Here is a 26,311-nt window from a genome sequence, read left to right on the forward strand (position 1 = left end):
TGAGTTAGGGATTGAGCCCCAGGTAAACACTACCAGTTGAACTACATCCCGCCCCTAGCCAACTTTCTTCAAGTCTTGAAGACAACAGTAAGTTAAAAAAAATAGTAAATTGCAGTACTACCAAAAGCTCATGAACTAGAGCTGAGTGGTTAAGCAATGGCACTTCTTCCAGAGGACCTGGGTTTGATGCCTAGCACCATCTTGGTGACTAACAACCCTCTGTAACTCTAGTTCCAGGGAATCCGACTCCTTCTGGCCTTTGCAGGTAGTGCATGCATGTAGTACATAGAAACAAATGCAGGCAACACACATACACACACACACACACACACATTCTCTCTCTAAGTACATCTTTGTTGTAGAATATTATTTTAAGATGTGTTACGTTTGTTTATGCTGTGGAACATTGGTTAATGATGCAAAGATGTGTTGCATTCTTTTATGTTGCATTTGTTTAACTCTGTGAAGCTGTGTTATTGTGCCTGTCTAAAATACCTGATGGTCTAATAATCAGCTGAATGGCCAAAAGCAAGGCAGGAGAAAGGATAGGAAGGTCTGGCAGGCAGAGAGAATAAATAGAAGGAAAAATCTGGAAGAAAAAGAAGAAGGAACAAGAGAGATGGAGAGGAGGACGCTAGGGGCCAGCCCCCAGCCCCCAGTCCCCCAAATGCCCCAGCCCCCCATGAAGTAAGTGTGAATGTAAGATATACAGAAGTAAGAAAAGGAAATAGCTCAGAGGCAAAAGGTAGAGGAGATAATTTAAAGTTAAGAAAAGCTGGCTACCAACAAGCCAAGCTAAGGCCAGGCGTTCATAAGTAAGAAAAAGACTCCATGTGATTTATTTGGGAGCTGGCTGGTGTCCCCCTCAAAAGAGCAAAAACAACCAACAACACATCTTTAATTTTTTAAATTTAATTTATTTTATTTTTTTAGATCTTTCGAGACAGGGTTTCTCTGTGTAGCCCTGGCTGTCCTGGAACTCCCTCTGTAGATCAGGCTGGCCTTGAACTCAGAGATTCACCTTTGCCTCTGGAATGCTGGGATTAAAGGCATGCATTGCCTGGCTATCTTTAAATTTTTTAAAAGCTCATAAACTGACTAGATGGGCTTGCATTTCATTGGTTACAGTATACATACACATACATATATGCATATGTATATACATATGTACACAAATGCACACACACATGAGATTTGATGTTATGTCAGTGTGAATCAATAAAACTGAGAGAACTCAAAACTAGTATGAAGTTCTACAAAAGTCATCAATGATGAGCCACAAAGGCACTCACAGCCTGATCTAAGTGTCTAACAGTCTTCTGTTGGCAGGAGACCCTGGATGAAATGTCTGCTCTACAGCCTTGGTGAATACTTACCCTCAAACAGCTAGAGACTTGTCTATTTTAAGGAAAGTCACCTGTATGTATGCTACAGTTGTGTAACTTGGTCTTCTTGTGGGACTCCTAATAGTGGGAGCAGGGGGCTGTCTCCAACCCTTTTACTGGTTTTTGGGACCTTTTTCCTCATACTGGGTTGCCTTGCTCAGCCTTAATACAAGGGAGGTGCTTAGTCTTACTGCAACTTGATATGCCATGTTTTGTTGATATCCATGGGAGGCCTGCCATTCCTGAATAGAAATGGAGGAGGAGTGAATGGGGTGGCAGAGGGGAGGTGGAGGAGAGGGACTGGGAGGAGAGGAGGGAGGGGAAACTGCAGCCAAGATGTAAAATAAATTAATTAATTTTAAAAGTCACTATGCAACTTTGAAATAAAAGAGGTGTCATATATTGAGATTCCTCTTTGGAAATGGCCTTTTAGTTTTTAAAAAGATTTATTTGTTATTATTTTTAAATTACATGTAAGTAGATATGTGTGTCTGCATGTGGGTGTGTGCATGTGAGTTCAGGTGCCCGAGGAGGCCAGAGGCATCAGATCTCCCTGTAGTTATGAGCTGCCTGATGTGGGTGTTGGGAACTGACTCAGGTCCTCTGAAAGATTAGCAAGTACTCTTAAATAATGAGCCATCTCTTCTACCCTGGAAAAGGCCTTTAAAAAGAGGCCTTGGAAGTTTCTGCTAGTTTACAAAGTCTACGCTCTATCAAGAGGTTACTAATGCTATAAACACATAAACCTCCTATCTTGACCTCTTGATCTGCCTGCCCCCACCTCCTTGGTGCTGGGATTACAAGACATAATTGCACCACAATGTCTGCTTTTGTGCAGTGCTAGGCAACAAACCCAGGCCTTCATAAGTGTTAGCTGTCTTGTTGAAGCTTGTGTGCTTGTTTTTGTTATGTTTTATAAGACAGAGTTTCACTATAGCCCAGGTGTGGACTCACTATGTGTCCTCCCAACAATCCTGCTTTGACTGTCTTAGTGCTAGGATTCCTCCTCTGTGGTACAGTTTGAATGCATGGCCTTGAATTCATTTGTTCCCAGTTTAGCAGTGTGGGAGATAGCCCTCATACCTGGGCCAAGGCTGCTGAGCTGTGGTGGCACATGCCTTTAATCCCAGCACTCAGGAGGCAGAGGCAGGCAGATTTCTTTCTATGAGTTCAAGGCCAGACTGGTCTAAAGAGTGAGTTCCAGGACAGCCAGGACTATACAGAGAAACCCTATCTTGAAAAACAAAAACAAAAACACCCCCAAAACAAAACAAAACAAAAAACAAAAGCACCAAAGCCGCCATAAAAAAGGTCCTACAAGAATAGTGTTTCTCTTCCAGTCTCTTGCTCTGTGAGGAACAACATTCATGATGGTATCTTGGAAGCAGCCACTGGGCTCTTACCAGGTATCACATCTTAAGACTTCCCAGCTTCCAGCACTGTGAGAAATAAAATCCTTTTCTTCCCCAATTTCCTAGTCTCAGGTACTTTTGTGATAGCAATACAAACAGACAAGACATCTGACTAGAAGGAACGCACACAGAGAAAGGGAAGAATGACTCCCGGCAGTTGTCTGCTGACCACCCACATGCTCTGTGGCATATGTATGCTCTTGTGTGCATACACATGTTCGCAAGAAAAAAGTTTTTTTTTTTTGGTTTTTCGAGACAGGGATTCTCTGTGTAGCTTTGCGCCTTTCCTGGGACTCACTTGGTAGCCCAGGCTGGCCTCGAACTCAGAGATCCGCCTGGCTCTGTCTCCCAAGTGCTGGGATTAAAGGCGTGCGCCACCACCGCCCAGCTAAGAAAAAAGTTTTTTAAAGGGGATGTCGAGACAGGTTAAGAGCGTTTGCTGCTCTCCCAGAGGACTGGATTCTCAGCACCGACATCAGGTGATTCACAGTCACTTGTAACTCTAGCTCTAGGGGATCTGATACCTTTCTCTTGCCTCTGTGGCACCTTCACTCACATGTGCACACACCCTGAGCATGCTCGTGTACACACACACACACACACACACACACACACACACACACACACACACGAGTTGAAAATAAAAATACATTTAGAAAACTCTAAAACAGAAGTAGGAAGAAACTCAAGCCAATCGGTAAAATCTGGTCATTGGACAGAGCAGACGGGGTGACCAACACCTCTGGGTGTTTTAGCCCTTAGCTGTGTTTGGCTCCTAGTGGCCTTGTCTGAGCTACTTCCCCATCAGGCTAGGGTCAAGCCAGCTCTCCTTACACACGCAGTGCTTGTCTGCCGAGGAAGTTTAGTTCAGGTGTTCCAATCAGCTTGCTTTCCACCTGAGGTGAGTCTCACTGCTGGAAACACTTTTGGCAAGATGCTCCCCAAGCTGCGTGAATCAGCAAGTCATGATTTGAGGACTTACTGAGAATAAGACTCACCTTTGGCTTCAAATTTTCCTATGAGCTGGGCTCCCATTGCCATGGCAACGTTAGATAGGAGACAAGATACGAGCTTTTGGCTCAGTGTCATCCAGTTGTACCGAGGAGCCACGAAATAGTAGGGGCTGAAGGTGAAGTAGTACAGGAAGCCACCCACCGCGGCTGCTATGTTGGCTGTGGGGAGAAGGAACATGGTTGCTATAAGCTTGCCAGGAGACTTGCACGAGTGACAATGGTCAGGAAGAACCCCGCCCCCCCCAAACCCCAGCACTGGGGGACTACAGCTTCTTCTGACCTTATCAGGCCCCTCAAGCAGATCTTCTGCCCACCCGAAGCAGTACACACATAAAAATGTGTACATATAAAACAGGCTGGCAACAGCTTGGATGTAAAACAGCAACTAAGCTACCATTGTGCATTTTTTAAAAAAACAGTAAAATGACTTAGTAGGGAGCTTGGGAATTCACAGTGTGGTATGGATTGAGACATACTCATTTTTAGGAAAAATTTAAGAGCATTTAAGTTTAAAACTAAGGATAATTACTAACAGGAATGTAGTTTGTACAAGCCATCAGAAGTGCAAAACTATTATAAACCTTTTCTGACCAACAGAGGGCGGCGAGGAAGAAAACCTAAGCACAAAATGACAATAAGCTGAATTCAGAGAGCAGAAACAGCTTTGAAAAGTGAAGGGTCGAGGAAGAGGAAGATAGGAATGATATAGGAATAAGACAGGAACATAAGAAAAAAAAAGCTGAGCTTGAGAGATGGAAGCGACAGCCATCGGCTCTGCCAGCTAACAGGGACTAACCTTTAACTAGGCCTATCTTTGTTCTACCGTGGACAGCTCTGTCAGCAACCCAAATGGTGGTTTTTTGCGATGCCTCTCTGCAGTTTGGGGTTTGCCATTCTTTTTTTTTTTTTTTTTTTTTTTTTTTGGTTTTTCGAGACAGGGTTTCTCTGTGTAGCTTTGCGCCTGTCCTGGAACTCACTTGGTAGCCCAGGCTGGCCTGTTCCGCCTGGCTCTGCCTCCCAAGTGCTGGGATCAAAGGCGTGTGTCACCACCGCCCGGCGGGGTTAGCCATTCTTGACAACCCCTACCACTTACAACTGCCGCAGACCAACGTTAACTTTTTTTTTTCTTTTTGGTTTTTCGAGGCAGGGTTTCTCTGTATAGTTTTGGTGCCTGTCCTGGATCTCGCTCTGTAGACCAGCTTGGCCTTGAACTCACAGAGATCCGCCTGGCTCTGCCTCCCGAGTGCTGTGATTAAAGGTATGTGCTACCACTGCCTGGCCCAAAGTTTTAACTTTTAATAGTTGTTTCTGCATGACTCCCAGCATGCATCCCATGCCTGATGCTCACTTTTGCTATAAAAGGGGCTTGAAACCCGCCCCCTTTGTCATAGTCACAGAAGTCTGAACCCTGGCTATGGCCTCAGTTAACTGGTAAGCTTCTCCCCATGGTGATTTTTTTTTCTGGATTTTTTTTCTGCTTCTGGTTTCATAGGCTTCGGTGGTCTGTCCCCCATTTTTTGCTCGCCCTTGGACCTAACAATACCAGCAATCACAGCAGGGCAGGCAGGTAAAGTTTTTATTTCTAGTATTCTTAGCAGTACACAGTTACACTTGCCTTCTGCCGATTCCCCTTTCCCCTAAAACATCCTGCCTCTCCTCCTTGGTCCACAGCATGTGCTCTCTGCCCTCTCCTCATCATCTAGTTCCTTCCTGGGGGAATTCTAAGAGGTTCTGTCATGGGCTTTACTGTATTCCTTTCTGCCTTCTCCTCAAACCAGTTACATTAAGCCACAGCCTCTCCAGAGTCCTCCCTTCCAACAACTCAGCCTCTGGGTGATCAAAATGCATACCTTTTGACCCAGTAACCATGCACAAATCCCCTTCATTTCCCTAGACAAGTATCACCCCAGTCCTCTGGCCTGAGGGGAACAACAGAACTCACCTTTACTGAAGAAGGTGCTGACCATGAAGCTGAAGGAGATGGAGGAGATTGCAAAACACAGCAAGAAGGCCAGCACCAGGGAGGGGTCGCTGCTTGACAGGACCGCTACGTCCTTCTTCACCTGCAGGACAGGCCGCCCCAGAGGAGCAGGGTGAGGCAGGGAGGGCAGAAAGGAACAAGGACAGGCCTAAAGGTCCCAGGGACACTGCTGGATGGGAAGGGATCCTTGCCTCAGCCAGTGGAAAGCCCTGCTAACTTTCTCCAGCAGGGGCAAGACTTGCCCTGAGGTCAGTAGCCATGAATGTTCTTTGGCCTAAGTGAGGGGATCTCCGCACCCTCCCCTTGCCAACGCCTTTACGGAAGCGACACTTACTTTGACACAGAACAGCAGGGTCATGAAGGAGACCATGATGAGGAAGAACAGGAAAAACATGAGGAACCAAGCACCCCAGTGCAGCCAGCTACTGAGCCCCATCATGCGCATGTACTCCTATGAAAGGGAGAAGGCATCCCACAGTCAGGCTGCTGTCCTGTCTACACACACGCTACTACCATGTGTGCCGGGTGCTTACAAAACACAGAGGCATCTCTAGAGCAGGAGGGCAGACCAGGCCCTGTGCTGCAGGGCACAGGCAGGATTATCCAGCACACGTGAGGGGCCAGAGAAGGCTGTGGTCTGTCATGCTAGTTCTTGTCCAGCAGCTCTTAGCCCTGTGGTGTAAGAATCTAGCCCTTTTCTACCGTTCAGCGGTGTCAAAAGCTACCCTATCTGGGAGGCTATCCCCGATGGTCAATCAGCACTAATTGCCCTTTATTCCTAAGTCATGATGGTCTGCCTCACTCCGCAGCCCACTACTCAGCATGGCCTGGTCTGCTCTGTGTCATGAGAGCTAAGTCCACTGGAAGCTCTGTCATGCCAGGAAACCCCCTCCTATGCTTGTGCCTCATTCAGGCCTGATACAGGAACCCAATAGATGTTAAGCTGGTGAATTCTCTGAGTCCTTCAGGGATGCCTTGTATGCTGAGGAGCAATTCCAAACTCCCAAGGTATGCTCCCAAGTCTTCACATTACTTGAGCTGATTCCGAGAGGCTAGGAGTGTCAGCTGGCATTAAAGTCCAGAGGCACCCAGCCTGGCCCCCTCCTAAGGTTGGCAGGAAGACCTTGCAGGCTACCAACCACACTGACAGCAGCCTCCTGGGCTGTGAGCCTTCACCAGTGTGTGGTGGTGGACACACATTAAGAGACTTGGGCATCCGTTCATTTGCCTTCCCACTTTGAGAGAGAAGCCCAGAACCTTTTTAGGGAAAGGTCCAGCCTGTCTCTGTGGAAAAATAGGGTAAAGTGATCTGATCACACCTTCCTTTCTGGCCTGTCCACCAAGCGGCTAGGATCAGCTCCTCCAGTGATCAGTGCTGCCTACGGGTTCCGGGAGTCTAAAGCTGCACAGCCAGTGGCGGGGTAAACTAAGAGTCCAGCTCTTTGCTCGAAGTATGGCTCAGTGATAGAGTGCTTACATTCTTGAGACCCTGAGTTCCACTTCTAACGTTGAAAACAGAAACAAAATACCAGGGGAGGGGTAAAACAACCAAAATATATTATATGAAAAGAACTTTTTGAAAGAAAGAAACAAACAAAAAGTTACAAAGATAATGTGAAAAGGAGAAGAGAAAAACAAGTTGAGAGGCGGCGGCGGCGCGCACCTTTAGTCCCAGCACTCAGGAGGCAGAGGAAGGCGGGTCTCTGAGTTCGAGGCCAATCTTTTTGGTCTACAGAGTAAGCTCGAGCCTTTTTGGTCTATAGAATGAGTTCCTCAAAAAACAAAACAAAAACAAAAACAAAACACCAAACCAAACCAAACCAACAAAAACTCAAAACAAACAAAAATAAAACAAAATTCAGCTCCTCAAGTGCTGCCTGGAGATTTCAGGTAGAGAACATGCCCATTATCACAATCTAGGCAAAGCAGACTGATTTCAAAGAGCCTGTGCCATAGTGGGTGTCTATACTGCATCCTGGCTCTAATGGTTCCAGCATACAGGAAGGAGCCCTGGCTGATGGCAGCAGCCTTGAGACAGGCCAGTTCTTATGAGGAGTCCCAGGACCCACTACTGTGGCCGGGCCATTCTCACACTGACTTGCCAATATATTGCAAAGCCACACACAGAGGGTTACCTTTAGTTTTTTCTCTTTCTCCTGCACCACGGCCCGGATGATGCTGAGGGAGGTATAGGTGAAGCTTAGCATGAGCAGGAGAGGCAGCTGGTACTGGATGGCAATGAGGAATGGATCTGAGATGTATGGTGGGAACGGGAACCTCTTGGTGATCACCACAAGCTTCTGGAACAGCTGGTGTGCAGAGGCGTTGGCATGGTAATGCATGATGGCTTTGTCTACAGCATGTTGCACTGCCAGGAAGCCTTCACGGATGTACCCTGAGTCCAAAAACAGAGGACAGCTGTGTCATGGTGCTGCTCACTAGAGAGGGATGTGCTTTGAACAGACAGGACTTTCCTGGGTCCACAGAGGCAGGGCCAGAGGAGGCAAAGGGTGACTTCATCTGACACCCTACTCTGTGGACCACTAATAGCATCTGACACCGTTCAGTGATTCCCAAGGAAAAGAGAATGCTTGCCACATATTGCCAGGTGATACTTCTACTTCATAATTAACACAACCCATACAAAACCACAAACATGGTCATATTTAAAAAATAGATTGAGATAGGACTGGGGGACAGTTCAGTGGGTGAGAGCACTTGCTATATAAGCATGAGGACCTGGGTTTGGATCCCCAGAACCTTCATAAAATCCTACCATGAGCATGCCTGTAGACCCTAGCATTTCAGGGTGGAGTCAGGCAGATCCTGGGAACTTACTGGCTAGCCAGCTTAGTCAAAATGGTGAGCTATAGGTTCAGTGAGAGACATTGTATCAAAGGTGCCAAGTGACAAAGCACAACATTCAACACTGGCCTACCCATGAGCATGGCTGTACACACATCCACACACTAAACACATCACGTACACTACACTACACACACACACACACACACACACACACACACACACTATACACATCCACACACTAAACACATCACATACACCACACACACACACACCACACTATACACATCCACACACTAAACACATCACATACACCACACACACACACACACACACCCAACACATTAAACACACACACAATCTGATATAAACTTGGTGGGAGATAGGCCCTTTATGCATGCCTCAAATGGACTGACTGAAAATTCTCAACAGATAAAACTTAGGCTAAACAGACACCAGGAAAGAGAACATTAAGAGTGAAGACAGGGATAACTGGAAGGTGTGAGGAACAGGAAAGCACTTTCTGTCCTTGCTGAGAGGGCCAAGTCTTGAGTGCTGTCCCAGTTGTCTAAGAGTCAAGAGAAAGAAGCTAATGGCCCTGGTGCCTAATTGTGACTCTAGGTGGAAAGTGAATGAACAGAGATAGAAGCCGAGGCCTTTGCCCAAGTGGAGCGGAGAGAACTTGGTGAGAGGCAGCCTGACACAGCAGCAGTCATTTTTGTTTGTGTTTTTAGTAGCTCTGATGGGTGGGAATCCAACACAGGCCTAACTAACTGACAATTAGTGTCTACTGGCTGTGTTCCTCCTGGGGGTTAGGGAAAATCTGCTCCTCCTCTTTTCCAGTTTGGAGTGATCAGTGATCACTACATTCCTTGGCTCATGGTCCCTTCCTCCACTTCAAGACCAGCAGGGCAGTTCCTCGAGTTAATCTTTGCCGACACTTGTGCAGCCTGTGTGTACTTTTAAGGGCCCGGCAATCACACAGGCTCCTGCAGAGTAACTGAAAACCATTTTGCTATCTTTTTTTTTTCCTTCAAGACAGGGTTTCTTTGTGTAACACTGGCTGTCCTGGAACTCACTTTGTAGACCAGGTTGGCCTCAAACTCAGAGATCTGCCTTCCTCTGTCTCCCAAGTGCCACCACATCTGGCTTAATTTTGCTATTTTGAATCAGCTGACTAGCAGATTTATTTCCCTTTGCCTCAAACAGGCAAAGGTTCTGAATGATTAGGAAGGGGAATTTAGGGATCATAATTTGATCTACTTTACGTGGTTCTTCTGGACTCCCCAAAGGGGTCTGAAATAGAAAGTGCAAAGGGAGAGGGGCCTGTGGGAGTAGCAAGCACAGCACCCTAAGTTATACAAGGTCTGAGAGAGATGAACCCAAGGAAGAAGTGGATTTAGGATTAGTAGATAAAAGGCAGCCTGAGGTCCCAAGCTCTCAGCCTTAGGACAGACTGGGGAACAGGCCACTGGCATGAGTGATTAGAATATAAATATCCTGAGACACAAAAGTGTCTGGCCACTTGTTCCAGCCTCTAGAAAAGAGAAAAGCAATGTGCTAGCCACATCCACGACACAGGTTAACAAGCGCTGCCACTCTTCTGTCTCTGGTTTTATGATTGTAATGTCACTGATGTGTGTCAAGGCCAGTGCTGGTGGAGCAATAATTCTCATCTTTACCAGGTCACTTCACAGCAGCTAATGCTATCCTCATTGGACAGACAGACAGGCCCAGGGAGCCACATGGCTGGTGAGGGGTTCAGCTGAGCATGGGACACCAGAAACTTTGTCTTGGAAGTCATGCCTACTCACGACGACGACGACATCACTGTTTTCCCCACACCTAACTGCCTGCTGCTGCTGCATACTGTCTTCTCAGGAGACTGTCGAGGGGCACAGTGATTCTCATCATTGCAGCTTTGTGACAACCTGACAATCTGGGGCAGTGGTCCTTTTTTTTTAGTCCTTTTTTTTTGTTTTTTGTTTTTCGAGACAGGGTTTCTCCGTGTAGTTTTGGTGCCTGTCCTGGATCTCGCTCTATACACCAGGCTGGCCTTGAACTCACAGAGATCCACCTGGCTCTTCCTCTCGAGTGCTGGGATTAAAGGCATGCACCACCACTGCCCTGCTAAGGCAGTGGTTCTTAACCGGCGGGTCACAACTCCTTTGGGGGTCGCATATCAGATTATCTACATTATGATTCATAACAGTAACAAAAGTACAGTTAAGAAGTAGCAACGAATTAATTTTATGGTTGGGGGTCACAACCTGAGGAACTGTACTAAAGGGTTGCGGGGTTAGGAAGGTTGAGAACCACTGGTCTAAGGCATAATGTTACCATTCTGGAATCCACCACTTTTCCACCGGAGGAATGTTTGTGGTGATAAGTCAAACCATGGAAAATATTGCTGTTGTGGGTTATCTTGTTCTTTCAGAGTACTCTGTAGGACGTTCTTTTTAGAATCTTTTTTTACATGAATGGGTGTTTTGCGGCATGTATGTCTATGTACCATGTACATGCCTGGTCAACTGAAACAGGAGTTACATAAGACTGTTAGCTGTACTGGGAATCAAACCTGGGTCTTCTGGATGAGCAGTCAGTGCTCTTAATTTATCCATTTCGCCGGGCGGTGGTGGCGCACGCCTTTAATCCCAGCACTCGGGAGGCAGAGCCAGGCGGATCTCTGTGAGTTCCAGGCCGGCCTGGGCTACCAAGTGAGTTCCAGGAAAGGCGCAAAGCTACACAGAGAAACCCTATCTCGAAAAACAAAAACAAACAAACAAAAAAAAAACTTATCCATTTCATCATCCCTGGGGGTCATACTTATCAGGACATTGTTAGTAAGCCTGAGGCGTGGGCGTCTGGGACACAGTTGGGATGAGAACTGCCCTGCCAGGCCAGTGCTGTGGCCTCCCATCTACTTCTGCAGGCTCTCACAGACTTCTAAATAACCTGGGGACGTCTTTCACAGGTTTGGACCACCATGCCTGGTTTATGAAATTTTCCCTTTATCAATTGCTGCAAATGTTTTTCATAGCCTCCTATTGGTCATAAGGCTTTTCTTTTGGGGCAGTTTTTTGAGTTTGCACATACTGATATCTGCCAGTCTTTTCCTCTAAGATTTAATTTTTTTCTTAAAAATTACTTTATGTATGTGGGTGTTTTGCCTGCATCACATGATTGCTCAGTATCTGCAGAGGCCAGAGGACACTGGATTCCCTGGAACTGAAGTTACAGATAGTTACCAGACACCATGTGGGTGCTGGGTATTTACCCCAGTCCTCCAGAAGACTAACCAGTGTTCTTCACCTCTGAGCCATCTCTCCAGCCCCAGGCTTTTTGTTTGTTTGTTTTTGAGACAGGATCTCTTTGCTGTTCTGGAACTTACTATGTCGAGCAGGCTGACCTCTGACTCATAGAAATCTGCCTGTCTCTGCCTCCCAAGTACTGGGATTCAAGGTATGTACCACCGTTCCTGGCTTAGGAGATATTTTTCTATTGCTTTCAAGAAACAAGACAGGCTTGAGGAACTGCATCGCAGCATCTGTCAGCCAGCACGTCCAGCATCTGTCAGCCAGCACGTCCAGCTGGGTGACATGGGTAACTGGTGGGACAGCTGGCTGAAGCTCCTCCTGAGCTCCAGGTCTACTTACTCGTGTGGAGTCTCTCTTATCTCATACCTCTCCTTGTTCATTTTAGTTCATTTTCCAGATTTAAAACCCCAACCTAGAGCATTAGCCTTAGGATGGGTCTTAGAATCAGTGGCAGGCATCCCTAACTGCTGCTGGTTGGAGCCTCCTGCCTGCCAGCTGTACATTCTGAGTCTCGCTCCACAGAGAAACCTGTAGAAGACAGTGTTCTCCAGAACTTCTGGATTTCTACCAGTCGTGGTTGAACTGGGCTATATCTTACCCTGGATCACTGGCCCTAGCCTCATCCTATCTCTCTCTAGCTTGTGTCCAAGATGTGCCCATGCTTCAAAACAGACAAACATGAACTGCAGTGAAAGCTACCACACAGATATAGTATGCCTCGACAGGGAATTGGAATAGCCAACAAGAACTTCTGTGCAGGTTACTGAGTTAAATCAAGAATCTGCGGACTTTCAAAATGTGAGAAAACCAAGCACAGAGGCGGCCAGGGAAGGGAGCATAAAAACCAGCCTGAAAAGGTTGATCAGAATGAGGCTTTTGAAAACCTGAGTGATGAATGTTTCCTTCAAGGGCACAGGTCTTCTGAAGTGGGGAGCGGGATGCTAATCTTTCTAAGGCTTAGACCTACCCGTTAGGAGCCAGCTTTATTGGGTGTTTTTTTTTTTCCCTTCACAATTGAGAAATTTATAAAAAGAATTTCTTGGCCAAGCAGTGGTGGTACACATCTTTAATCTCAGCACTCAGGAGGCAGATGCAGGCAGATCTCTGAGTTTGAGGCCAGGCTGGTCTACAGAGTGAGCTCCAGGATGGCCAGGGATACACAGAGAAACCTGTCTCGACCACCTCCTCCCCACAACAATTCTTTTTCTATAGAGAAAGCAAGGTAGTTTTGACTCTCACAATCATCAGAAGTTAGCAGTCTGGGGCTAGGAATATGGCCCCTAAGAGTGTTTCTCACCTGGTTCACCGCCATCAGCTGATAAAGGTTCTCTTGGCCCTGGGCTTGGGAAAAGTGGAAAAAGAGAAGTGGTGTGCCAGCCTTCGGTCTCTCTTAGAAAAATATTTTCTTTTTGGGTCCACATGTAATTTCTCCGTGTGTAACTGAAGCGTAGGTGGTATTTCACCTTTGGAAACAGAAAAGAAAACCAACAGTTCTGAAGGGGTCAGACTGAAGAGTAGATGCCCGAGGGCCATGATGGTGCATTTTCTTACCAGGATGGTGTCACCAGACTCTGACCATGCCCTGCCCTGAAATTACCCCAGTGGCCTCAAAACATCAGAGGGAGACACTCTTTTTTTTGTTTGTTTTGTTTTGTTTTTCGAGACAGAGTTTCTCTGTGTAGCTTTGCACCTTTCCTGGATTTCGCTCTGTAGACCAGGCTGGCCTCAAACTCACAGAGATCCACCTGCCTCTGCCTCCCAGTGCTGGGATTAAAGGTGTGTGCCACCACTGCCCGGCTTTTTTTTTTAAATGATTTATTTATTTTTTATTTAATGTGCATTGGTGTTTTGCCTGAATGTATGTCTGTGTGAGGGTGTCAGGTTCCCTGGAACTGTAGTTACAGACAGTTGTGAGCTGTCATGTGGGTGCTGGGAATTGAATCTGGGTGCTCCAGAAGAGCAGCCAGTGCTCTTAACTGCTGAGCCACCTCTCCAAACCCAGAGGGAGTTATTTCTCCCAGCAGTGACAGAGAGACACAAGGGGTACTTTTGGAATGCTGCAGCCACTTCTCTTTGTTACCTAGCAACATGAATACTTTTTTTTTTTGAGACAGGTTCTCACTGTATATCTTTGGCTTGCCTAAAGCTTGCTATGTCGACCAGGATGGTCTTGAACTCACAGAGATCCATCTGCCTCCGTCTCTCAAGTGCTGGGATTAAAGGCACACACCACCATGCCCAGCAATACCATATTTTCAATGCCACATATGCACGATCAATGGAAGGCAACCATCAACATGTGAGACAGTTGCTCAATCCCCCTCCCCAGGGTTTCTCTGTGTAGCTCTGGTTGTCCTAGAACCTGCTTCGTAGACCAGGCTGGCTTTGAACTCACAGAGATCCACCTGCCTCTTCCTCCCAAGTGCTGGGATTAAAGGTGTACGCTACCACCACCCCACCAATTGCTCAGTTTTAAAACCATCTAGAAAGCAAAGAGCTTCCTCTATTTATTTTTTAGACATATTTAAATCCCAAACACCTACTATTTTCTTCCTTATCCTAGTTGATTTTATCTAAAGAGGCCCAGAGAACTTTTATAAAATACAGAAATTAAGTGATTTTGTTCATGGGTTGGTAGGTTTTTAAAAACTGTTCTGGACTGACAGGTTAACATCACCAAGCTCCCTCAGTAGGGACTGACTGGCATACTGGTCCCAAGGGACAGTTTAATGTTTACTCTTAGGCAGGTGGAGGTTAAGGAAAAGCATCCATATTTGCAAGTGTATCGAGTTGTGAGGGACACTGAGGACCAGCACAGTGTGTGTGTGTGTGTGTGTGTGTGTGTGTGTGTGTGTGTGTGTGTGTGTGTGTGTAGGGGGCAGGGTCAAAGTCTCACCGCCAGTGGCAGGGGGTCCTTGCTGTGGTTGAAGGTGTGCTCAAATACCACAGCTGCCAGCACGTTGGAGGAGCGGTTGTCATACCGAATGTAGTCCTCGAAGTCCTTCTCAGAGGAAAAGCCATGCACTGTGGACAAAGCAGCAACCACACATTGCCCAATCGTTCCTGATCCTTGAAAAGCCTGGGAACGCCAGGACGCTTCCGATAAAAGACAGCTCTGAAACCCTCAAGACTGGAGTGGGCCGACAGCAGAACTGCTCAGTCAGAGCTAAGCCCTGGATAGCACCTAGTCTTTCCGTTGCAATCTGAAGCAGGCTGAGATACCAGGCCAGCAGCAGGGCCAAGTCACAGAGAACTAACAGGGCCAGGGGCTGCAGTCCACGGCAAGGGTGCTCTGTTCTCCCCACCCCCACTCTCTCCCCTGATCATGGCAAGTCTTACTTTTATTTTATTTGTTTATTTAATTTATTTTTAAAACAGGGTTTCTCTGTGTAGCCCTGGCTGTCCTGGAACTCACTCTGTACACCAGGCTGGCCTCGAACTCACAGAGATCCTCCTGCATGCTCCATCACTGCCCAGCATGGCAAACTTTAATAACTGGAGTTCCTCCAATGACCTCTGTCCCCTGGCCTCCCCCTTTACATACAGGGCTTTACTGTAATCACTTGTGGGGTAAAACAAGCTAGAGGAGTCTGTGCCATCAGCAAGAGGAAAAGGGACAATAGTTTTATCTTGAAAGCAAAGATGTAGAAAAGGAGGCTAGCACACACTACCGGGGCGGTTCCCTCCACAGGCCTCCTGCGGCTTTATTCAGAACTGCCCCTGAAACCATCCCAGGAAGGCTGTTTGTACTATGTACTCCAACTGTGCTCTGCTCCCAGAATTAAACGGCTTTCCTGGACTGAGTCCACCCAGCTGCCCCTGTTATCACTAGGTGTGACTGTGGAGCCTGATATGACCAACACTGCCACACGTTCAGTGGTCCCCTCAGCATTGGACAGGTGGGCAGTCAGGCTCCGGAGCCTCATTTTGTACTGGGATAAGGTGGCCCAGAGGTTGATAAAGACATATAGCCAACATGATGGGTTGCTGAGTGTGGACCCAGCTCTTCCTGCGTCCTGGAGTCTGAATTCTCTGCACAACTAGAGGCAACACTGTCCCAGAGAACTAAACCCCAAGAACCCCACTAACCCCTGGGTCTCTCACCTCTCATGTTGATCACTAGCTCCCTTTTCACCATCTCTGTGATGGTCCTGGCAGCATCGCTGTGGGAAGGGATGTAGGCGAGCTCCCAGCTATCCCCAGGTGGCGGGAAGGAAAAGAACAGGGGCAGCTGCTGGATGGACTGGCCCTGGTAAACTGTGGCATTGGGCACATTCTCTGACTGGATCTTCAAGCGAAGCCAAATCAGGATCCCAGAAAACAGTAGGGGCAGGAGGAGTTCCAAGACTGTCACTAGAACCTTCCGCTTCTACAAGAGAAACGACCACCCTGTTGACAGTGACAAGTGCACCATCCTTGAGGGCTTTCCCTGGGCATCGACTGGATGATGGCCGCCCTTCCTTGGGCCTGGACTCACCTTCAGAGTATAGTTCTTCCAGAGTAGGAGCGCCAGCTGCCGCAGCACTGCCATCTTCCTGTAGGCACAGTGCCAACACCAACCAGAGACCAAAGGCTTAAAGATGGAAAACTAAAGTGCCCTGAAAACACAGACCACGGGTACTTAAGGAACTGTTGTGAGCTCTTTCCCTCCATATTTCCCACCTTCCTTTCGGCCACTTTAATCCTAAGCACTCCCTTAGAGGGAAGCATGCCATCCTGATGCTGCAAACACCACCATGTCCAGGGAGAATGCACACGCTTTGGGGCAGCTGCCATGTTCTTCAACAACACATTTTATTATTTTATTTATTCTTGTGTGTACGCATGTGTGCACATTCGAGTGCCACAGTGCACGTGTGAGGTCAGAGGACAACTTTTTGGAGTCTGTTTTCTCCTTTCCACCAGGTGGGTTTGGAGGATCAAACTCCGGTCATCAGGCTTGGAGGCAAACGCCTTTACCTACTGAACTCTCTTGCCACTCCACAGTAAGCTTTTTATGTGCTCTGCAACTGTTGTTGTGGTATTTATTATTATTCAGATGCTTTAGTTGTTATGCACGTCCCATTTAATCACAAAATATTGCTTTTTACTTAACCAATACACAACTAGTAAAAGAAAATTCAAGGCTGGAGAGGCGGTTTAGCAGGTAAAAGTGCTTGTAGCCAGCCAAGCTGGACACCAGAGTTTGGTTCCTGGGACACAGGTAAAGGTACAAGGAGAGAACTGATTCCTGAAAATTACCCTGACTCCCACACATGTACCATGACATGTGTGTACACATACACTAAATTAACCAACTTAAAAAAAAAAAACAACTCAACTTAGTGTCTGGCTACAGGCGGTTTTCAAGAGTTGAGAGGGCTGTGGGGAGGAAGAGAAAAGCAGAGGCCTAGGACTGCGGCCTCCAGTGGCCTTGCTGACCCGGGAGCCCAACAGGTCAGTCGCTGTGTAAGTGACCAGTCATTCTCTCTTGAATCTAAAGGCCACCTTTTCCTGTTGCTATACAAATACTGGAACCCAAGTCTTCACTACACATGACCAGCCCCTCTCCGCCTCACACCCCTCTTATTGAGATACGGTCTTGCCATGGAGCTCAGGCTGGTCTCACTAGGTAGCCCCAGGTTGCTCTTGACTCCTAGTAGTCCTCTGCCTCAGCCTCCTGACAGAAGTATAGGCACATGCCATCATACAGGGCATAAGAACACACATCCTAAAAGTATCTCTCCTATATTACACATAAATGTAACATTTAATTCTGGCACCCAAAACCAGAGGGAAAATTTGCAAAGAGTTTATCAAACACAAGGAACAGCAAAAACAACATTTATGAAGGCTGACGATTTAGACGAATGTTACTGAATTTCAACTATCAGAAGCAAAAATGTTGAGCTGCTAACCTGGAGAAGTAGGTGGTCAGAGGTAAAGCCGGCAACACCCAAGTCAGGAGGATCCCATTCAGCAAACTGAAGGCTTGGCGGTCCAGAGGTGAAGCCCCACAAGGGAAGGGAGAGAGCAGCAGGCTCCTGAGAGCTGCAGGCGGAAAGAAGCACTTCCCAGCTCAGAGTCTCCAAGTCGGGAAGAGCCTTGGTGACTCACAGGGGGAGTTTAGTTCAGTTAATCAGCTCTATGTTCATGGCTAGTACTAATCAAACACCAATTCTTAGTCAGATGAAGGCAAAACAGGGTATATAGATAATTCCTGAATCACTCATTAATGAGCAAAAGCTAACATGCATCTAACATGAGTAGCTGGAGATTAGAGTCTATGGAATAAAGAGGGTTTCTGTTTGTTTTAAAGAAACCCTAGCTGAGCAGTAGTGGTGCACGCTTTTAATCCCAGCACTCGGGAGGCAGAGGCAGGTGGATCTCTGTGAGTTCCAGGCCAGTCTGTGGTCTACAGAGCAAGTTCCAGAACAGCCAAGGCTACACAGAGAAATTCTGTCTTGAAACAAACAAACAAACAAACAAACAAACAAAACCCCAAAACAAAAAACCAAACCAAACCAAACAAAAAAACCCAAAACCAAAAAAATCCCTGTTTTTACGTTAAAAATAATTTCCATAAAGAATCTTTTTAGGGCTGGAGAGATGGCTTGGAGGTTAAGACTGCATACTGCTCTTGGAGAGGACTGAGTTCGATCCCCAGCATGTACATCAGGCAGCTTACAACTGCCTGGACTCCAGGTACAGGGAATCTAATACCTGGGGCCTCTGTGGGCACTTGCACTCAAGTGCACATATTCTCACAGACACATAATTTTAAAAAGAGAGAGAGAAATGTAAAATAACTTTATTTTAAAAACTAAACATCTTGCCGGGCGGTGGTGGCACACGCCTTTAATCCCAGCACTCAGGAGGCAGAGGCAGGAGGATCTCTGTGAGTTTGAGGCCAGCCTGGGCTACACAGTGAGTTCCAGGAAAGGTGCCAAGCTACACAGAGAAACCCTGTCTCAAAAAACAAAAACAAAAAACAAAACAAAACTAAAAACTAATGCAGTGAGGGTGGTAGAGAAATCTCACAAATGAACTTAAAATATGGATTGTTTTTGAGACAGAATCTTGCATTTGGCTCAGGTTGGCCTCAAAATTATGGTATCAGCCTTCTGAGTGAGACATGAGCCACCATACCCACTTTTAAAATATGACTTTTAATGACAGGAAGGACTAACAAGTGAAAAAAGCTATGACAATACAAAGCGTCATTAATTGGCATCTTAATAAATTAATAACTCTCAAAACTTTTATAATTTTAATTTGTAAGGGCTGCAGGCAGCAGTTTGTCTGTGTAGCTTGTATGAGTTGGGAGTTCTACCCATAAAAACAAATGGATGAATAAGTATATATATATATTTTTTAAAATAAATTAATTTAGAATAAATATATTTTTAAAACACCAAAGCCGGGCATGGTGGCACATACCTTTAATCCCAGCACTTGGGAGGCAGAGGGAGGTGGATCTCTGAGTTCAAGGCCAGCCTGGTCTACAGAGTGAGTTCCAGGATGGCTAGGGCTACACAGAGAAACCCTTACTCAAAACACCAAAAAATAAAAATAAAAACTCCACCAGGTCAGGGGTAGTAATGCATGCCTTTAATTTCAGCACTTAAGAGATAGAGACAGAATCACGTAGATCTCTGAATTTCAGGCCAGCCAGGGCTACATAGTGAGACCCTGTCTAAACAAACAAACAAACAAACAAACAAACCAAAAGAAACCTGCCACTACCAACCACCAAAACCCAAACAACAGCAAATAAAAACTCCTACCAATAAAGTCTTAAAAACAATTATAGATGACTGATAAAGGAGCAGTGATTTAATGACATCTGTTAAAGCCTGTGGTTATTTTTAAATTTTTTAATGTTAATACATTTTTAGTTATTTATTCTATGTGTGTGTTGCTTGTGAGTGTAGATCAAAGACAACTTAAGGAGTCGATCATTTCCTTCTATGCCGGCTCCAGAGATCAAACTCAGGTCATCGTGTTTAACAGCAGTGCCTTTACCCACTGAGCGATTTCACCATCCCGGGGTTCCATAAACAGTCCACTGAAAGGGGGACCAGGTGGCTCTGGTCAAAGCCAGTCCAGACTGGCAACTAGTTTGACTGAGACGAACTTTCTCCTTCCACCAGAAAGAGATATAAAAAGGCCACAGTTCAGAAAGGCTTTCTCCTCCACTGCTGTGGGATGGTCTGTATGTCAAATTACTCTGCTTGGTCAATAAATAAATCACTGATTGGCCAGTGGCTAGGCAGGAAGTATAGGCGGGACAAGGAGGAGAATAAAGCTGGGAAGTGGAAGGCTGAGTCAGAGACACTGCCAGCCGCCATGATGAGAAACAGCATGTGAAGATGCCGGTAAGCCACGAGCCATGTGGCAAGGTACAGATTTATAGAAATAGATTAATTTAAGCTGTAAGAACAGTTAGCAAGAAGCCTGCCACGGCCATACAGTTTGTAACCAATATAAGTCTGAGTGTTTACTTGGTTGGGTCTGAGAGGCTGTGGGACTGGCAGGTGAGAGAGATTTGTCCTGACTGTGGGCCAGGCAGGAAAACTCTAGCAACACTCCACCACACAGCAAGTTCAAGGCCAGCCTGAGCTACATGAGACCCCCTTTCAAAAAGGAAATAAAATAATCTGTTTAAAGAAGTAGATGGCTTCGTTTTTTGGCTATTGTCCAAGAATATAAACACTCTCTTGCTTATTCCCATTCCTCTCAGGCCCAGAGCAGTAAAGGACACACAGTTTACACAGCTCGGCAGACTGCAGAGGCAGCACCAGAAACTGACCTGAGTCCCAGGCAAGGCTGGCTGAAGGTGTTCCTCCAAGGTTCCAGGGGAAGTGGCCTGGTGGCAGCAGGACTACACAGATGACTCTGGGGCGGAAGCTGTGGGCCCCTGGAGAGAAGCAGTAGCCCTAGGGAGCAGGAATGCTGAAATCTCGAGGGACATCTGGAGGGACCTGGAGCTCACAGGCATGACTCTCTGGCACCTTTGGGAAGATGAAGGGTGCTTAAGCCTAATTTCAAAAGTAACCACAAAACACTTTTTACCAAATCAGAAAGTAAGAGAGCAAAATGTGTTCCGAGTATGTCTCTTAGGGACTAGGGAATGTAGATCAGTGGTAGAGCACCTGCACGATATTCACTCAGTTTGCTCCTGAGGAAACCATCAGGAGCCTGGTTTAATCCCCCCAGCAACACACAAGAGAGGATACTACTAAAACAGAACAGCTCTGACAATGGAGAGGTACAGATTTACAGTGTGCATATTTATAGTGGTGCCTGGCACTTTATGACGATGGCCTCCTAACGTGGCTCAGGTTCCTAGTATTATCATCCTTGACAGATGGAGACCAAAAGGAGGTACCAGCCAAGACCTGACTGCAAGTAAGCTGTGTCAGTGCTTGAACCTTGGCCTGTCTTAGCCTCTAAATCTGAGCTCTGAGCCCCTGCATACCTTTATCTTTTATACACAGGATATATATTATCTATACATTACATATTTATATACAAAGATATATATATTGTATTCCAGACACAGTGAACAGCCTTCTAACATTTCCTATATCCCACTCCTAGAATGCAACATTAGAGTCAGCCCCACCACCTCTTCACTAATTTGTTCCCGTTCCCCCCAATACCTTGCTTACTGCTTTGTCCTTGCTAAGCCTTATCCGAAGTCTCAGCGAAGGCTACAGTCGACTTGTGCATGTTGTGTTTGAGCAAAGGCATTTAAAGGAGGAGATCCTGGAATTACAAAATCTGGAACACTTTCTGGTTACGAAAGCCAGTGTACGCAAGGGCAGGAAGTTAATGTTCCTTCACACACTTAACACTTCAGTGGCACTGAAGAGTACTCAGGAGTGGTGATGGCCGAGATCTGAGACTAACCTCAGGGGAGCTAACAACTGCCAGCTACTCTAAAGCAAACACCAACACTTGGTCACTTTAGCCCCCCACCCCCTGCAAGAATCCTCTGAGTTGTCCCACTGAAGAGGGCTCAGTTTGCTCCTGAGGAAACCATCAGAAAGAGAAGGCAGCCCCCACACTCCCAAAGGCTTGTTTGCTTCTAGTTAAAATATCAAACATTGCACAAGGCAATAAGTATTTCAATGTTTGTATTCGAAGTGAACAATCAAATGGTTATGTATAAAGCAAGTGCTGGTTTCTGAGAACTGTTGGCAGATCGTAGGAGTCCTGTCAAATGGTCTTTCTCACAACGGCTCTTAGCTGAGGGACTATGGGTTCTGCCAGGCCATGAGCACTATGGTGCCTCTGCTCAGCAGCAAGCTAGGAGAGTCCCCATCAGTGCCAGGATGGAAACGAGTGCCTCATTCACACCAGGCGAGGACTCTACCACCAAGCTACTATGGTAGCTACACTGAGCCCTGTCATGTGATTTCTTTGTGCCATAAAAATATCTGCAAGTATGGAGCAAAGCAGTGTCAATGCTTTGGAGAGGGTGCTTTGGAGCCTTCAAAACTAGTAAAACTTGCTGAGCGGTGGTGGAAGAGGCTTTTAATCCCAGCACTCCGGAGGCAGAGGCAGGCGGGTTTCTGTGAGTTGGCTCCAGGACAGGCTCCAAAGCTATACAGAGAAACCTTGTCTCAGAAAAACAACAACAACAACAACAAACTAGTAAACCTCAGCAAGGACCTGGTGTCAAGCAGAAAACCCTTTGTGCCATGTGTCTGTCATGCCCCTGGCACTGGTGCATCTCCCTCAGGAAGTCACAGGCCGTGAGAAGAAAGGAACCTTCATAAAGCCATAAACAGACCTGTTGAGGATGCTCTAAGAGAGCTGATGATCATGGGGCTTCACATCTTATATAGGCGTGTGACACAAAGGTGTCCTGGTGGGCAGTGCTGGCCACACTTAGGGCTCTTCCTTCAGTTCCTACTGCTTTGCCCTACTTGAGATGCTTTTAGGAAAGCATTTTATTACCCATCTGGAGAATTCTCAGCAGCTAGCCAGGACCAAAGGTCTATGTATGTGCATACTGAATGTAATTAATTAATATTTGCTGACAGAATCTGTGGCTTTTTAGGATACACAGACCAGAAAGCATTGATTCATTCAACAAACATTTGCCAAATGCTTACTGTGATGGGTATTTGTACAACATGCTAAGGATTTACTAATGGACACAATAATGCTCTTATAGCTTACAGTCTGTAAATGCTTATCTCTTTTATAACTTGGAAATCAAGCTAAGACAGTTTAGTCAGGGTTTCCATTGCTGTGAAGAGACACTATGACATGGCAACTCTTATAAGGAAAACGTTTAATTGGGGCTGGCTTACAGTTCAGAGGTTTAATCCATTATCTTCACGGTGGCACGCAGGCAGACATGGTGCCAGAGAAGGGGTCAAGAAGAGCTCTACATCTGCATCAGCAGGCAGTAGAAGACAGAGTGACCCACTGAGCCTGGCTTGAGCTTCTGAAACCTCAGAGCCCACCCACTTCCTCCAACAAGGCCACACCCACTCCATTAAGGCTGTGTGTGTGTGTGTGTGTGTGTGTGTGTGTGTGTCCTAATCCATTCAAATAATGCCACTCCCTATGAACATATGGGGCCATTCTCATTCAAATCACCACAGATAGTGTCCCCAAATCCTGGAGTAGACAGGGATTAACTGTATGTATGCAGACAGCAAGTAAGACAGACAGAGGGCTGGGTGACTGTGGTGCTGAAGTTGCTTCATCGCTGAGGTATTACTGGATGACCACGGGGAGATGAAAGAATGTTTGGGAAAAACAGCTACCCTGAAACCTGAACATGGACACGAGCCTGGTAGCAGCAAACAATGAGACGAAGATGAAAGCAGACCCCAAGGCTTGTTTTTTTTAAATGTTTTTCAAAGACAGGGTCTGTCTAGTATGTAGCCCTGGTTGGTAGAACTCACTATGTAGACCAGGCTAGCCTCAAACTCACAGACGCCAGACCCTGAGGAATGAGAGCAGAATCCTAACATCCACCTGCCTCTGCCTTCCAAGCGCCAGCATTAAATCATGTGCCACCACGCCCAGCCGACACAAGGCTTTGGACTCTGACTAAGAGAGAGTTAAGGGTACATCCCAGCTGCTGGAGCACATGTGGCTTACTTCTACTCTGATTTTGTTCATGGTCTTTTTCTGCGGCTATTTAAACACTGGAAAATGTCAAATGCAATGGCTCCTGCAGATGGAATACGTATTACAAAATAAAATGGAGAATAACAGGCACATTTTTAGGGTATGGCCCTCATCTGTGAACCTTACGAGTTGTTTTCAAGTGGGGTCAACAAGACAGTACATGACAGTAGAGGAATAGTGAGCAACGTTCTTGTATTCTCTAAAATAAGAAAAAAGCCTCATGAATATTTAAAACATGGTGGACTCTGGTTTTGCCATATGTGAGGCAGTGGCTGTGGGTCCTGATGACATGGGTGGTGGTGGGGCCTCTCTCAGGAGTTTATTTAAGCTTCTCAGACATCAAGTTCATGTTTCAAGATATCATTTTTTAAAAATTATTATCTATATGATATTTTTGTCTGCATGTATGCCTGAAGGTCAGAAGACGGTACCAGAGCTCATTATAGATAGTTGTGAGCCACCATGTGGGTGCTGGGAATTGAACTCAGGACCTCTAGAAGAACAGCCAGTGCTCTTAACCTCTGAGCGATCTTTCCAGTCCTCAAGGTATAATTTTTTTTTTTTTAAAGGTAACATGAGGGCCAGGCGGTGATGGCTGCCTTTAATCCCAGCACTCGGGAGGCAGAACCAGGCAGATTTCTGTGAGTTTGAGGCCAGCCTGGTCTACAGAGCGAGATCCAGGACAGGCACCAAAACTACACAGAGAAACCCTGTCTCGAAAAACCAAAAAGGAAAAAAAAAAGGTATGATGAATGTGGTTTTTAAAAAGAGACAGGGCCAGTGAGATGGCACAATATGTAAAGACGCTTGCTGCCACCCATGGTGACCTGCTCAGTTGCTAGAAACCACAAGGTAGATGGAGAGAATCGATTCTCATAAGTTGTTCTTTGATCTCCCCTCACATATGTGCACAGGCACACACACACACACACACACACACACACACACACACACACACGTGCATACATACACACAATAAACAAACAAGTGTAATAAAAAGTTTAACAGAGACTAACCAAAGCTTTACAAAGTTTTGTAGTTATCTGGGAAGTGATGACAAGCACCTTCAGAGTTCACTGGTTAGCGCAGGAGTTACTAGGGGGATTTAAAGAGAGGTATGGATTTCTTTCCTGAAATTTCCAATCCTAGGGATCTTTAAAATTTTTAAAATAACAAATAACTGCGACAGTGTGTGAAATTGCCTTAAAAGTGGGGGGCAGAGAGATGGTTCAGCAGTTAAGAGTAGTGACTGCTCTTGCAGAGGACCAGGTTTGGTTCCTAGCACCCATGTGGCAGCTCACAATGTTCTGTGACTCTAGATCTAGGGGGTCTCATGTCTGTTGCTGACTTCCATGTGAAAAGCCGGGCATGAGAATGTGTGTCTATAGTCCCAGTGCTGGGGTGGGAGCCAGTGCAGAAGAGCGGGTGCAGAGGCAGGAAACTGCTGGAGCTTGCTGCCCAGCCAATCCAGGCAAACTAACGTGCTCCAGGTTCAGTGAAAGAGCCTGTCTCAAAAACTAATGTGGAGAGCAAAAGAGGAAGGCACTGATGTTGACCTCTGGCCTATACACACACGCCTACACACACACACACACACACACACACACACACACACCTATGGGTATACCCTCCCATTGAAAAAACCCTCTCCCACACAAAATCCCCACACTCGAACTTGTCCCTTCAAGGAAAAGGCGACAAGATACAAGAATTACAATTTTCAAACAATTAGTGCCAAGAATAGAGTCCTAGTGAGCATGTGTGTCTGAACATAGATGTGCTGTGGTTTGGACCCTGTGTCTCCGGAAGGCCCATATGTGAAAAGCAGAGTCCCTAGCTCAATGCTACTGACAGGAACTTTAATAGGTGGGGCCTGGTGGGAGGTCTCACACCACTGGGGCACCTTTGAGAACTCTTTGGGGACCCAGCCATGCCTGCAGCTTTCATGTGTGCCACCTGTTCCCCACCTTACTATAGGCCTCAGAGCTATGGGCCAACTGATCATGGGCCAGAACCTCTAAACCTATGAGTCAAGATAAGCCTGTGTAAAAACAGTTGCCTCAAGTATTTGTAAGAGCAATAAAAAGCTGACGAGCATAAGACAGTTAATAATTAAACTGCCACAGCTGCTATATGAGTGTCACAAATAAAGATACATGCCAATAAACATCCAAGACCAGAATTTGCATCTTTTTTTACCTGCAAACACACACCAGCCCAAATCCATCCAGAGCATTTGCCACGGCAGGTAAACGAGCTC

At 46.3% G+C, this 26,311-nt stretch overlaps 1 protein-coding gene across 4 annotated transcripts in view; it reads right to left on the reverse strand.

Moving 5' to 3' along the window:
- The window catches only part of Abca3 (ATP binding cassette subfamily A member 3), a 62,361-nt gene that overhangs the window by 32,650 nt on the left and 3,400 nt on the right, over positions 1-26,311 (reverse strand). For 2 of the 4 annotated variants that reach the window (XM_052759107.1, XM_052759108.1), the window contains 10 exons: positions 20,705-20,906; positions 17,811-17,943; positions 16,391-16,511; positions 16,018-16,282; positions 14,810-14,937; positions 13,211-13,376; positions 7,927-8,186; positions 6,126-6,242; positions 5,753-5,873; positions 3,796-3,969 (listed from right to left, as the gene is read on the reverse strand). In XM_052759107.1, the coding sequence (XP_052615067.1) occupies positions 3,796-3,969; positions 5,753-5,873; positions 6,126-6,242; positions 7,927-8,186; positions 13,211-13,376; positions 14,810-14,937; positions 16,018-16,282; positions 16,391-16,444 (1,285 nt within the window). In that variant the 5' untranslated portion in view covers positions 16,445-16,511; positions 17,811-17,943; positions 20,705-20,906. Of the gene's footprint in view, positions 1-3,795; positions 3,970-5,752; positions 5,874-6,125; positions 6,243-7,926; positions 8,187-13,210; positions 13,377-14,809; positions 14,938-16,017; positions 16,283-16,390; positions 16,512-17,810; positions 17,944-20,704; positions 20,907-21,557; positions 21,855-26,311 lie in introns of those variants that run through there. The other 2 variants (XM_052759109.1, XM_052759110.1) reach the window with 2 other exon arrangements.

This window comes from Peromyscus californicus, unplaced genomic scaffold (assembly GCF_007827085.1).
Source record: "Peromyscus californicus insignis strain IS unplaced genomic scaffold, ASM782708v3 Scaffold_3__1_contigs__length_106647218, whole genome shotgun sequence".
In the NCBI taxonomy this organism is placed as follows: domain Eukaryota; kingdom Metazoa; phylum Chordata; class Mammalia; order Rodentia; family Cricetidae; genus Peromyscus; species Peromyscus californicus.